This window comes from Barbus barbus (genome assembly GCF_936440315.1).
Source record: "Barbus barbus genome assembly, chromosome: 38".
Lineage (NCBI taxonomy): Eukaryota > Metazoa > Chordata > Actinopteri > Cypriniformes > Cyprinidae > Barbus > Barbus barbus.
This window is the reverse complement of record NC_136716.1, coordinates 2415043-2430199: the sequence shown is the minus strand read 5'-3', so window position 1 is coordinate 2430199 and position 15157 is coordinate 2415043. Positions and strand designations below refer to the sequence as shown.

The 15157-nt window shown below is 35.7% G+C and overlaps 3 protein-coding genes across 3 annotated transcripts in view; all 3 read right to left on the bottom strand.

The window, feature by feature from the left end:
* The window catches only part of LOC306857800 (uncharacterized protein), a 50471-nt gene extending 46788 nt beyond the window's left edge, over positions 1-3683 (bottom strand). The window contains exons 1-2 of the mRNA XM_079397962.1: positions 3051-3683; positions 2582-2845 (exon numbers count right to left, since the gene is read on the bottom strand). Of these exons, the coding sequence (XP_079254088.1) occupies positions 2582-2845; positions 3051-3153 (367 nt within the window). The 5' untranslated portion in view covers positions 3154-3683. The remainder of the gene's footprint in view (positions 1-2581; positions 2846-3050) is intronic.
* Positions 3684-3769: 86 nt separating this feature from the next.
* LOC306857799 (sulfotransferase 2B1-like) lies at positions 3770-9451 on the bottom strand. The gene is made up of 6 exons (XM_079397961.1): positions 9231-9451; positions 6950-7161; positions 6749-6875; positions 6436-6530; positions 4632-4812; positions 3770-4353 (listed from the first exon to the last, which is right to left on the bottom strand). The coding sequence occupies exons 1-6, from the start codon at positions 9367-9369 to the stop codon at positions 4244-4246; spliced, it is 864 nt and encodes a 287-aa protein (XP_079254087.1). The 5' UTR covers positions 9370-9451; the 3' UTR covers positions 3770-4243.
* Positions 9452-11061: 1610 nt separating this feature from the next.
* LOC306857798 (sulfotransferase 2B1-like) lies at positions 11062-14704 on the bottom strand. The gene is made up of 6 exons (XM_079397960.1): positions 14323-14704; positions 13388-13599; positions 13185-13311; positions 12872-12966; positions 12045-12225; positions 11062-11723 (listed from the first exon to the last, which is right to left on the bottom strand). Exons 1-6 carry the CDS (start codon positions 14459-14461, stop codon positions 11614-11616), a joined length of 864 nt encoding a protein of 287 aa, XP_079254086.1. The 5' UTR covers positions 14462-14704; the 3' UTR covers positions 11062-11613.
* Positions 14705-15157: the final 453 nt, after the last annotated feature.

The following is a 15157-nucleotide window of genomic DNA, read 5'->3' as shown; positions in this document are numbered from 1 at the left end:
TTATTTTAATTTTTTTAGGAGTAAGTCATTATTACGACAGAGTTTCTCAATATAATGAGACACTAAGTCATTATAATGAGAAAGTATCTCATTATTATGACTTACAGAATTATATTTCTTCTTAAGGTGGCAGGAACTAACAGCAAATTCTTAGTAAGACAACTGTATGCTTAATTTGCAGTTGTTGAGAAAATAAAAATACTTCCAAAATAGATTTTCCATATTGTTATATTCCATATATCCATATTATTCCATATATAACGGTTACTTTTGTTGTTTAACAGATGCTTTTATTCACAGCAACTTGCAGTTAGTGGTCATTCAGTCTGTTTTTGGGAGGCCAATGACAAAAGCTGATACAATATAGTTATATTATTATATAAACGCATCATTTAGAGACAGAAAATGAGATACAAGTCCATAATAAGATAAGAATTATGTTACATCACTCAAAATATTTAAAGAAGTAGTTCACCCATTATTAAAATGTGCTGAAAATGTTCTCACCCTCAGGCCATCCAAAATGTTTGAGTTTGTTTCTTCATCAGATTTGGAGAAATGTAGCATTACATCACTTCCTCAGCAATGGATGCTCTGCAGTGAATGGGTGCCGTCAGAATGAGTGTCTAAACAGCTGATTAAAACGTCACAATAATCCACACCACTCCAGTCCATCCATTAATGTCTTGTGAAGCAAAAAGCTGTGTTTCTATCATTGAGATGTTTTAACGCTTTCATAATGCCTCCTCCAGTGAAACAAATCTATCCCTTGTTGTCCTCGCACATGAAAATCCACCCAAATATTTGTTGAGAGCTGTCATGGACTGTTTTGGCTTGTAAACAGTGTTTGATCTCAGCATATTTCTTTACTGATTGAGACCAGACGACCTTTTCACTGGAGGAAGCGTTATTATGGACTGGGTTTTAGTTAAAAACGTCTTGATGGATTTGTTTCTTACAGACATGCAGCTTTTGGCTTCTCCAGATGTTAACTGATGGACTGGAGTGGTGTGGATTATTGTGGTGTTTTTATCAGCTGTTTGGACTCTCATTCTGACGGCACCCATTCACTGCAGAGCATCCATTGCTGAGACAGTGATGTAATGCTACTTTACATCATTTACATACGTTCCTAGTTCCTGTGGTGCGTACACACCAAAAAGTGGGAACTTCCGCCAATAGTTCTATTTTAAATAAATTTTCATTTTTGGGAGGAATATTTCTTTAAATATTCACTGAAAATAATAATTGTTTCTACAAACTTATCCTCCTTATCTTGTGTTGAATGGTTTTGGTTCATGAATTGTCCCACAGGGATCAAATTTTTGGACAGGGCTACTTATAGTATACTTTGTAAGAGCCTGTAAAGTTCGGACCTCTGACTGAACAGATAACATGTTGATTTATTGATTCGGGGGAGGAACAGAGCAACACCCCAAGCAAGGACAGTATCTAATTGGTCAAGACTTGCTTTCCTGTAGCTCAAATAGTAGAGCATGGCGCTAGCAACGCCAAGGTCATGGGTTCGATTCCCAGGGAAAGCAAGAGCTGATAAAATGTAAAAACTGTAACTTGAATGCAATGCAAGTCGCTTTGGATAAAAGCTTCTGCTAAATGCATAAATGTAAGACATCTAGATGGGACGGTCTGAAAGCAGAGTTTAAAACTCAGGACACAAACGCTTAGCCTCTTCTCTTTTGCCACCGCGTTTTTGACGCTGCTCTTTGAGCGTGCCAGCTGCCACCAGAATGAGAAGAAAAACCACCTAGTCTCTTTTCTCCTATTATTTTCTTTTCTTTTCTTTTCCGTTGCGAGTTTCGTGTTCTCAGTTTAAGTTTTGCCACCACGCCTCGTCTCCGAGTTCAACTCGAGTCTGTGACCGCCTCAAAACTTCTACCAGCCACAACTCCGCATCCAACCCCAACCATTGGCTTCCCAAAGACGTCACTTCAACGACTACTGAACTCTCAGCCAATCAGCAACTTCGGGGAAGACGATGACAAGGGAACCCCTTAACACAAAGGCAATGCAAGCAAGTAGCTTCCAAACTTTTGCTGAGCTGGTGCATTTAATATAAATCTTAGCCTCATTGAGAAACTCAAAGCGAGGGTTAAATAAGTGATTGATGGTTGTTCAGGTCTATGCAACAGCACATATTGCTCTAAACTTGGGATTTCACATTTCCATTCTCTTAAACTCATCCTTTCCTCTCTTTCTGCAACGTGTGAATGCTTGTGTTCATGTGTTAGATTAGTTTATGTCTTAGGTTTATCAACTAAAACCTTATTAATATTGAAAAGACAAGTATCTTGTGTTTTGTGCTCGCAAGTTAATGTCTTAATCTGCCGATCTTGATTAAATCGTTTTTTCACTATATTTAGGATGTCTTTGAGAGTTGATGTTATACGGCTTGGTCAGTGATCAGCTGTAAAACACTGATTCTGTTCAAATTCCCTGTAAAATCATAAATGATTGCCTTTGAGATAAATTTAACTATTTCTTTAAATTACATATTAATGTTACAGTTCACTAGACTCTGACACCCAAAATGAACAATTAAGGCAATGCTTTCAGTCCATACCTTGAAACACAGGAAGCTGTAGAGTCCTGTGTACAGGATTTACAGATTTGATCATGTTTTTATTATAAATCCTTTCCACACGCACTTGGTCACGGAGCTCTTCAAAAAACTCCTGAAGGCCTTCCAAACCATAACTGCTTAATGGTCCAAATCTCTTGCCGTAGATCCTCCTGTACATAAAGATTAACCTGGACACTTCGATTCCTTCTGGAAAGCTCTGTATTAAGTTGACAACCTCTTCTTTCAGTGTTTGCAATGAGGGGCCTGATAAAGCAAGATTCAATTGTAAATGGCTAAAAATAACCATTTAATGCCGTGATATGTCCAGGTTTTCCACGACTGTGTGGAAAATTCTGGCACACAAAATTATCATTACTTTAAAATATTTGGTGTCAAATGAAGTTTTTAGTAAGTAAGTGTATGTAAAATGAGCTGTAAAGAGACCAAAGAGAAATGAAATGCACAATACTTTGGTCTGTTCCTGATGTCGAGGGCAGTGCTTCATCCGAGGCCCTCAGGGGCCCTTGATGTCTCCGAGGGCCGCTGCTCATTCCCTGTTTATTTGCCATCATCTTCTGATCTTTCTCATTTAAAACAAGATATTCTCCAGGTATAAAACTCACAGTTTTGCAGTTGCCTCAGAAAAACTGCCTGAAATCTGATTTAAAAACGAATCCAATGAGGATTTATCACTTGATTCATAAAACAGATCAAAAATAGCAGGGTTTGGTGACACTGAACCGAATTCAGTGTAAACCGGTCATTGAACTGTGGCTTTTACACTTCTGTCAGAGTGGAAAGCGCAGCAAATTAATAGTAATTAGTACTACTTCATGTTACAGCTTTCTAAAAAGACAACAAGCTGCTTGAAAAAAGTACTTTTGCAGCCAAAATAGGTACCTCATGAAACATAGCGCCCGTTTTATCTTAAATTATATATATAAAATATCTAATAACTCAAAATAGTAGCAACAGTCTGTTCTTTTGTAATATATTTTAGCTACTTGAAGGCCAAACATGTGAACTAGCCTGACTCCGGATTTATAGCCGCATCCACAGCGCGTGTTTCTAAGCTTCTTCTTCTTTGGTTCCGCGCCGTTGTAGTTTCGCATCAGCAGAGCGCCGCCGCCCTCTAGTGTTGTGGAAAAGTATCGTTCATGTTTACATTTAAGAGCTTATCAAAAATATGAAAGCTGATATGCTATTATTTATTTTAACGAATTAAAAGAGAAGTTTCATATTTATCCTTGCTCATGTAATTAGCAATTAATACCTAGAGAGAGTAATTAGTTCTGATTATACTGTTGAAGATATTAGTATCCAATTACTTTTTTAGAATAAATTAACAACACTGTGTATAAACTATGCATTTATTAGACTTACAAATAAAAATGCATGCAATAAAAGCTTAAAAATGAATATAAATGATTATTATATATTATATATTATATAAGGTAGTAATTACTCCTCAGTATTACATTAGTAATTATAGTGCATTAACATTTTTTCAACATTATTTTGTTATTAAAACAGTGATACAATGAAGAGACAGTTATATAAAATAACATGTAAATATTACTCACTGAACAGGTCAAATGTTCTGTTATAGACCTGTCTGTGATAATGTTAATGTGATTATTAAAAGCAAGTATGAAATTTTTTTCAGTCCCACATAAACTTGAACGTCACATCTTTCATCTTGTCTTTGTATACGGCATTAAATCGCTGCTCTTGGGCCTCGGTGAACAGATTCTTCCAGTCACCAGCAATTCCTGACAGAATAAAACCAGACAAGCAACCTTGAGTCAATCTGGATACAATCAACTGATATTCAATTGAAACAATAGTATAAACAATGCTGTAAAAGTTGAAAACTCATTTTACTCGCCCTCAAGTTGACCGACTAAATAATAAAAGCAGTCCATATGACATTTGTGAACCATTTCACATATAGACTACTTTTGTAATACTATTATGGTGCTTTTGCTTACTTTGTGAGGCATGAAAGCTTCGCTTTACATTACCTGTATGATTATATTGTATACTTTACCTTTCCTCAGGAACTCAGATTTCTTCTGGTCCATGTATTCTTCTGGAACCAAAGAAAAGTTGGACATTTTGTTTTGTTTCATGTTCTTGAAGACGCAGTGGTCAGCGATCTTCTCCGTCACGTCTGGACTCCAAGATTTACCAAGAAACTTGGCAATTTTCTCCACAGATCCTTTCAGATCCTGGCAAAGATTCGTATGATCGCATGTTATATTTCACTGCACTGTCTAGCTCAACATGAAATGCTAAATCTTAACATAAAAATGTCCGAAAAACACAAATTTCTTTCCTCAAGGCCAAAGTCAAAGGCTATATCTCCAGAACTACCTAAGCTTCGGTTTTGTGGAAAAGACAGAAAGTCTATCATTTGCGCTGAGAAACTAGAAAATTATAGAATGGAAAAAAGCTTATGTATAATAAACAAACAAATAAATAAAGTGTGTAAATGAGAATTCATATCAAGTTATATTTTGCACTATAATCTTAATTGAGTTTTAATATCTTGGAAAGTACATGTTTACAAACTACTTCATGCCTAAGTGCAATAATAAAATAATTATAATTAAAAAAAATATGGAAACACTTTACTTAAAGCCTTTATGTATAATGAATTATAAAAGTAGTTTCAATGCATCAATTATGCCTTGTAATGCATTGTACAATCTCATGAATAATTGTAAGCATAGTTAATATAACACTTATTGCTACACTATGCATTTCAAAGTGCCCCTATTATGGATGTTTTTTAATTACCTTTCATGCAGTGTGTAACACAGCTCTAAGTGAATGTAAACAATGGTAGTACAAAAAACACCTTTACTCTGTCAAAATCAGCTCGGTTTTCATCAAACCGTTTTTAGTCTATGTTGCTTTAAATGCTAATGAGCTCTGCTAACCCCGCCCCTCTCTTCCGAGCAGTACTGTTTACTTTAGCCGCAAAACTGGCTAACTAGCACATCATTAGGAAAGGCGATTTAAAAAGACGGGATCACGAATGTTTCGCGAGAACATAGACGCATTTAGGCAGATCAGGGATCGGCGCATATAACGTTAATCCTCTGCGTCTTCAGCGGCTCAGATGTCAGGAGTTAATGACGACTGTTATATTCATGATTACATCCAACAACTAAACACTTCAATCGCTTAATCCGAGACATTCTTGACTTCCATAGGGATTTTAAAATAGGGATTTAAAAAAAAAAATCTTTTATCATTATAGGATGGATGTGTACAAACACTTCCAACACACATTTATGTTCAAACAACTTGAAAAGTGAATTTTGCATCCGATGACTCCCTTTAAATTAAATCGACCAGATTAGCGTCACGCAAAGGAGGGGTTTGGAAAAATTAATCGTTGAGCAAATAAAGTAATAACAAATGCATATTATAAGAAAATTAGTATTTTTTGACCTTGCATGCATGTCAACCTGTTGCTGGGGACTCCCGAAACCAAAATGGCACTTTAAATTTGGTTATAATTATATATGACAACATATAATGTGATACAATTATCATGTATTTTACGCTTTAATAGCCCTTTGTACTGCATTATACATAAAGGTTTTAAGTAAAGTGTTACCTAAATTAATTAAGGAAAGAAGGGATGCAGATTTTCTTATATGCAAGTACAGTACAGGGGAAACTTCAGGATGAAAGGGTGGAAAACACTGCCCTGAAGCACAAATGTTTCGTTCATGAGCAAGTCCAAGTGATTTACCTACATTATTCACTGTCATTTCAAGGTTATAGAAACCTACTCTGCTGCAGATTTTGTAACAATAACGTGATAAACTGAAGCTTACAGCAATCATCTCCTCGTAGAAAATATACAGTATGGATTCCTTTTCTTCAGCGTTAATCCAGTTTTTCACATGATCAAACCAGGAGCCGAACATGACTGTGGATAAAAGACATCATGCTTAAACTCTCAAATCTTTCATTTACAGAACAAAGATATTCACAATATGTACAGTAATCTTGCAAAAGGTTTCATATTCCACTGATATCTTGCTTGCTAACAACTATGCATGAGAACAGATAATGTAGCACACCTCACTTTTGTACTTCGGTTTACGTTCGCTCTAATAAAATGTAAAAGAGATCTGAAATCCATACTTCTTCCATCGAGGAACTTCTCCATGAACTCGTCTTGGGTTCCTGGGTTCACCAGGTATGAGGCCATTCCATAGTAGTGATATGAGGATGTGAACACGTCTTTCGGGTTACGCATGACATAAAGAACCTGAAGCACAGAGTGATAATCTGAATGCATTTAATTAAACAGCGCACAGTGTGACTTATTCAGTGGGTTTTTACCCTGGGCTTTGTTTTGAAGTAAGACTCGTTCATCATGTGGTGATGGAAGTGAGTAGCAAAGACGCGTGGAGAAGGTCTCTGCTCCAGATTGAGCAGGATCGCCCGGTGCTCCTCCAGCCATGGCACTCGGTCCCAGTTTGGCACCGTCAGCACCGGAGTCAAATCACCTTCGCTCACGATCAGAGGAACCACCTCCTGCATCCATGTTGTGCCTGTGGAGCAAAGCAAAGCTCACAGCTCAAGCTTACTGTCATTCAGAGACAGAGAAATATGGCTTAAGTGTTTCAAATCCAACAAAGAGTACATTTATAAAAATTTGGCACATGCATTAAAGACTGGATTTTAAAAATCCTGTATTTTACTGTAATTGACTGTTATGTGACTTGCTCCACACAACAGTAAAAAACAAAAGACTATATTTAGCTTTAACTTCTAAGAATTTGGCACATGCATTTTTAAGTCTAAAGTTGTTTTTGAGTCTCGTATGACACTGACCCACATGATGAAGCGATCTTCTGCCCAGTTAATAATACTCTGAACTCATTTAAACAGGTTATAACATGCACAGCCATGTTTCTACATTACAAACATTGCACTCCAAAGCTGGTTGTCATTAAATAAGGGTGTGTGGAAGTGCAAAAAGACTATGTACAGGTACATCTTGGTTGGGCCTCCTTTTGCATGAATTACTGCATCAATACGGCATGACTGTGGACTTCAGAAAACACAGTGGACCAACACCAGCAGATGACATAGCAGCCCAAATCATCACTGACTGTGGAAACTTCACACTGGACTTCAAGCAACATGGATTCTGTGTCTCTCCACTCTTCCTCCAGACTCTGGGACCTTGATTTCCAAATGAAATGCAAAATTTACTTTCATCTGAAAAGAGGACTTTGGAGCACTGAGCAACAGTCCAGTTCTTTTTCTCCACAGCCCAGGTAAGATGCTTCTGACGTTGTTTCTGGTTCAGAAGTGGCTTGGTAGCTCTTTTCCTGAAGACGTCTGAGCGTGGAGACTCTTGATGCACTGACTCCAGCTTCAGTCCACTCCTTGTGAAGCTCTCACAAGTGTTTGAATCAGCTTTGCTTGACAGTATTCTCAAGCTTGCGGTCATCCCTGTTGCTTGTGCACCTTTTCCTACCCAAAGTCTTCCTTCCAGTCAACTTTGCATTTAATATGCTTTGATACAGCACTCTGTAAGCAGCCACACCTTTCAGTAATGACCCTCTGAAATATATGAGTTTCACTTTTTGAAATAAGTTACAAGAATAAATTTACTTTTTCACGATATTCTAATTTTTTGAGATGTACCTGTAGTGAGCTGCCAACCTAGACAGCATCCTGGAGTATAACGATTGTCTTTCTGCATTTATTTTAGCTTAAATGTAAAACCCAATTGCATTTTCTGCAAGCAATAGTTTTGTTAGAGTAACTTTCAGTTACAGAGTGTGCTTTCTTGGTAATTATAATTTCTTCCAGAATACCATTGTATTTTTACACTCAAATCTAGAAAGGTATTTGGTAACACTTTACAAATAAGGTTCTGTTTGTTAATATTAGTTAACGAAGAATACTTCTAAAGCATTAAGAGTTCATTTCAGCCGTTTCGAAGTTACATTTTGGCATAGAAACAATTTTCACTAAGAAAAATTGTTAATTTGACAAATAATTACAGAGAAACTGCAAGTAGCACATTTAATTAAACATAACATTCTGTAGTAGAAAGACTTTTAATTTACAGTGCTGGCCTGCTGGGTAGATTACTTACAAATTGTAGTCCGTTCCTGATTACAGACTACATGATGAAAATTGTAGTTACTAGGTTACTCATTTTAGGTCATCTATTCTGACTACTATTTAGATTCCTAGTTTAGATTATGTTTTACCTAATTTACCATTAAATGCACCACATTGATATATATTTTTGATGTCAACATCATGAAATGCATTAAACATTACACCAGTTTTTCCCAAACTGCAGTGGTTTTAAATTGATAAAAAGCTATTTCAAAAATAAAAATTAATTGTTTTAAAATAAAAACAATTTGAACACCAAAAATATAAATATTTCATTTGTTTACCTGCATGTAACATTAATGGACATACAGACTGGCATACACTATTGCTTATCCACAAAAGTGAACTGGTTAATGCAGTATATTGTGTAGTATATTGGAGTGAACTATGGTTGTCAACAGCTGCAATTAACTACACAGATGGCAGGTTTAGGCTACTATCATTGTCTCTCTGAATGCAGAAAGCTGTGGAGACTCACCGGATTTGGGGTAAGTGACTATCAGGATGTCGTCTGGACGGAAAGTGAACTCCTCGCAGTATTTCAGACTTTCTGAAGGGTGTAAATGCGTCGGCACGAACACACCTTTATACACCGAGTACAGCTCAGACTCAGACATTTTCTGAAGCACGCGACACAAATAAGCAGCGAACTTAGTCTGAACTAGATCCTGTAATACCGCGAGAGTTCCAGGAATTCTCAGGGATGTTTCTGTGTGGCTAGAGCCCTCTTGCATTCATGTCAGCAGCACATTGTAAACGCTTTCGCAACTGTTTGTCGTGTAAAGGAAGCAAATCAATGTCCTAATCACTCTTTTTATCGTGCTTAAGACTTTATGCTTTTTGATTCTCACTGAAAGTGAATCCCTTGCTGTAGTGTTAGCAGCAGTGAAGTTGCAAAACATACATTACACGTGGTTTTACACAAAATGTAGCAATATTAGTGGCACAGTATAGTCAGTGTACGCAAACATTTTTTGACAGGCTTGTTTTTCATCGTCAAAGTGTCTACAACAGCATGCATTTTATGTCTGTAATATATCTCTGAATTTGGCAGTCCAAAAGAGACCAAGGATGTAAAAAATAAATAAAAAAAGATTTTGGTCAAGCTCAGGGAAATTCATTTAAGGTTTTATGAAACAAAATCTAAATGGAAGATGTCTACATTCATGCATTATCTTATAAAATACATACTTTGTTTTTTGTTTTTTTTACTTGATTTCATGCCAGTGCATCATTTTACATTTTATTTGATTTAGTTTTACATTTATCAGACATTTTTATCCAAAGCAACTTACATTGCATTCGAGTTACAGTTTTTACATGTTTATCAGCTCTTGCTTTCCCTGGGAATGGAACTCATGCTAGCCTCATGCTCTTTGAGCTACAGGAAAGTTTTTAGTATTATTATTATTTTTTTAAATTTCTTTTTTTTCTGAATTATTAGTATTTAAAAAAAAGCTTCTTCAACTTAAACATAAATTACCTTAACAGCTACTATATGTATATCTCACTGTCCATTCTGTTAAGTCTTCTGAATAACAGGGTCATTCTGACCAACAGTCAGCCATTGCACAATGTCAGAACCAAAATAAGCTAACAAAGAAGATTTAACAAATGAAGAATTGCATTTAAATTCTAAAATATTTACTACTTCTTTCAAATTTTTGAAAACAGAGGGGACGTTAAATATCAGATTGAAAAGATGCAATTAATAAAAATTAGTGCTGTCAAACGATTAATCGCGATTAAATGCATCCAAAATAAAAGTTTTTGTTTACTTAATATATGTGTGTGCACGTGTATATTTATTATGTTTATATAAATACACACACATGCATGTATATATTTCAGAAAAATATGTTGCGTTTATATATTAAATATATTTATATATGATATAAATATATACATGTAAATATTTTTAAAATGTATGCTGTATGTGTGTGTATTTATATACATATGAAATATACACACATATATTATGTAAGCAAAAACGTTTATTTTGGATGCGATTAATCGCTTGACAGCACTAATAAAAATAGACATCTGAAATAACGGAGGATCTCACTCACATTCCCAACTTGTTTTCCTTGTAAATGATGTCAGCTTTACGATTTAATTGTCCTTTTTTTCCAGCTTTCATTTAAAGGGACTTGTAGTCGAAATAATGGAGTGGACAATAACTTGAGTGACATGCTAAAAACCTTATTATAATTGTTAAAATAAATGTATTAATTGAAAAACTCATATATTAGAATGAAGTATCATTTATATACCCAACCCAACAATGTGGAAAAAAAAAATCAGTAAGTGTATTTGTTGTATTTATTATGAAAATAAGATATAGTGATATTTGGTGGTTTAAAATGCTGTAAAATGTTAAAATCAACTTCAGTATGCTTAAAGTTCAAATGCTGGTTTATGACATTTAAAATGTATGTTGGTCAGCATTTTAAGACAGTATGATCATGATCTTTACTGGGGACACAAAAAAATCTGAAATGACCATTTAGTTAGAAAAACCTAAACTAAAATTCTGCATTTAATCTAGCAACCATTTATTCCATACATTATGCAATAAATTAAAAAACAAAAACAAAAAACAATCCATTCTGAAGGCACAAACCATAAAGAGTACAATAATGATTGTCAGGTATGGTGATATTTTTAATCAAATATTCAAATAAAATGGAAAGATCACACACATATCAATAATGATTATTCATTTAATTATTAATCGTTTCATTGTCTTTTATATAAAAGCCATTTATAAAAAAATTTAAAATGTCTCTTCTAGCCCTGGATTTTGTGGTGAATGTGCACCAAAGGTTTATTAAAAGCAAGTATGATTAAATGTGTTTTTTTCAGTCCCACATAAACTTGAACGTCACATCTTTCATCTTGTCTTTGTATACGGCATTAAATCGCTGCTCTTGGGCTTCAGTGAAATGATTCTTCCAGTCACCAGCAATTCCTGACAGAATAAAACCAGACAAGAGAACATGCAGTGACTTTGTGAACATGGCACAACTGAATACAGTCAAATGATATTCAAGTGAAACTATTCTCTGAAGTAAAAGGGATCGTTCATCTAGAAAGATTTGTTTGAGTTATCGTATGGTTATTGGTCTACTGGTCCATGCATGGTATGGATTATTTTTAAGACTATTATGGTGCTTTGCATACTTTTTGAAGCATGAAGCCTCAGTCCATATTCACTGTATGTAAGCGAGTACATGATGTCAGATTTTTCATTTTTGCCCTCCCCTTTTAAGCAGAATAATGTGATTTTTACCTTTCCTCAGGAACTCAGATTTCTTCTGGTCCATGAATTCATTTGGAACCAGAGAAAGGTTGGACATTTTGTTTTGTTTCATGTTCTTGAAGACGCAGTGGTCAGCGATCTTCTCCGTCACGTCTGGACTCAGAGATTTACCAAGAAACTTGGCAATTTTCTCCACAGATCCTTTCAGATCCTGGCAAAGATTTGTATGATCGCATGTTAGAAACCGTGAAGCACTTTACATGGATTTCAATATTTTATAGCACCAAAAATGAAAATCATCTCAAATCCACCTTGGTTTGACCGTTTATTGTTAATGTGAATCGAATACGATCTCGCTGCCTGTTTGTTTGTTTGATGTGCCCTTTGAGAAATGAGAAATGGACGTTCTGCAGGAGGATTTAAGAGGACTTTGGACATCTCTAAGTTCAATTAACGATACAAGGACATGAGCAAGCGGTCACTGCACCAGAGAGACCTTGAAAAGGGCCTTGGACAACTTGGCAAAGTTACAACATGCTGTCATCATGAGATAACCTGACACACTGATCAGCCGAGTAACACACCGATGAGTGACTGATTGTTTCTAGAAGAGCTGCTGACACCTTTGACTGAAACCTTTATACTTGAATGGTTACGTTTAATTTGCTTTCACATTTGTAGGTTAATATCAAATAAAACCTATAAAAAGACATTTTTTCTGATTGCAAAAGCTGCATTCTGAGACTTTTTTACTTTTTTTTTTAAAAGAGTAAAGCCAATGCAATTTACCCTGCTGTTATCTCAAGATTACAGAAACCCACAAACTAGTAACAATAAAGTGATAAACTGAAGCTTACAGCAATCATCTCCTCGTAGAAAATATACAGTATGGATTCCTTTTCTTCAGCGTTAATCCAGTTTTTCACATGATCAAACCAGGAGCCGAACATGACTGTGGATAAAAGACATCATGCTTAAACGCTCAAATCATTCCTTTACAGAACAAAGATATTCACAATATGTACAGTAATCTTGCAAAAGATTTCATATTCCACTGATATCTTGCTTGCTAACAACTATGCATGAGAACAGATAATGTAGCACACCTCACTTTTGTACTTCGGTTTACGTTCGCTCTAATAAAATGTAAAAGAGAGCTGAAATCCATACTTCTTCCATCGAGGAACTTCTCCATGAACTCGTCTTGGGTTCCTGGGTTCACCAGGTATGAGGCCATTCCATAGTAGTGATATGAGGATGTGAACACGTCTTTCGGGTTACGCATGACATAAAGAACCTGAAGCACAGAGTGATAATCTGAATGCATTTAATTAAACAGCGCACAGTGTGTGACTTATTCAGTGGGTTTTTACCCTGGGCTTTGTTTTGAAGTAAGACTCGTTCATCATGTGGCGATGGAAGTGAGTAGCAAAGACGCGTGGAGAAGGTCTCTGCTCCAGATTGAGCTTGATCGCCCGGTGCTCCTCCAGCCATGGCACTCGGTCCCAGTTTGGCACCGTCAGCACCGGAGTCAAATCACCTTCGCTCACGATCAGAGGAACCACCTCCTGCATCCATGTTGTGCCTGTGGAGCAAAGCAAAGCTCACAGCTCAAGCTTACTGTCATTCAGAGACAGAGAAATATGGCTTAAAAGTGTTTCAAAACCATTTCAGAAACAATTTTCACTAAGAAAAATAGTTAATTTGACAAATAATTACAGAGAAACTGCAAGTAGCACATTTAATTAAACATTTTGTAGTAGAAAGACTTTTAATTTGCAGTGCTGGCCTGCTGGGTAGATTACTTACAAATTGTAGTCCGTTACTGATTACAGACTACATGATGAAAATTGTTACTCATTTTAGGTCATCTATTCTGACTACTTTTTAGATTCCTAGTTTAGATTATGTTTTACCTAATTTACCATTAAATGCACCACATTGATATATATTTTTGATGTCAACATCATGAAATGCATTAAACATTACACCAGTTTTTCCCAAACTGCAGAAAATATTTATTTCAAAAATAAAAATAAATTATTTTCAAATAAAAACAATTTGAACACCAAAAATAGAAATATTTCATTTGTTTACCTGCATGTAACATTAATGGACATACAGACTGGCATAAACTATAACAAATGCATTGTTTATCCACAAAAGTGAACTGGTTAATGCAGTATATATATATTGTGTTGTATATTGGAGTGAACTATGGTTGTCAACAGCTGCAATTAAGTACACAGATGGCAGGTTTAGGCTACTATCTTTGTCTCTCTGAATGCAGAAAGCTGTGGAGACTCACCGGATTTGGGGTAAGTGACTATCAGGATGTCGTCTGGACGGAAAGTGAACTCCTCGGAATATTTCAGGCTTTCTGCAGGGTGTAAATGCGTCGGCACGAACACACCTTTATACACCGAGTACAGCTCAGACTCAGACATTTTCTGTAGCACGCGACAAATAAACAGTGAACTATAACTCACTGCCGAGAAATCAGTGAAATAGTCCTCCTTCACGCGCTGGACCTTCGTGCAAGTGCTCCAGAGTGCAATCACACAATCATAAACGGGCTCTTTCGCAACAGTTTATCAAGTTGTAAAGGAATCAAATGAATGGCATGATCCTTTGGATCAACTTGTTGTGCAATAAGATCATGTTCCTCCTGATAAGCAGAAGCATGCTGTAGGGTGTTTTCTTAGCTGTTTGCTGCAAAACTCTTCTATAGCCTCATATATCAAATTATTCACAATGTCCAGTAAGTTTAGTCACAGACTTTTCTTGAGCAGCATATTAGAATGATTTCTGAAGGATCACGTGACACTGGAGTAATTCAGTTTTGATCACATCAATAAAGTACATTTTACAATATATTCACCGAGAAAACAGCTATTTTAAATTGTAATAATATTTCATAATTTTTACTTTATTTTTGACCAAATAAATGCAGTCTTGGTGAGCAAAAGAGACCCTTTCAAAAACAGAAACTTTTGTTTCCAACAGTGCTGCAAGCATATAATGCATGTTTTATATGTGGACTGTTTTATGTATAATACATATATGTATAATATTACAGGTATGTATAATAAAGGGCTATATGTATGAAACTATCTCTGAATTTATCATGAGAAATGAATGGC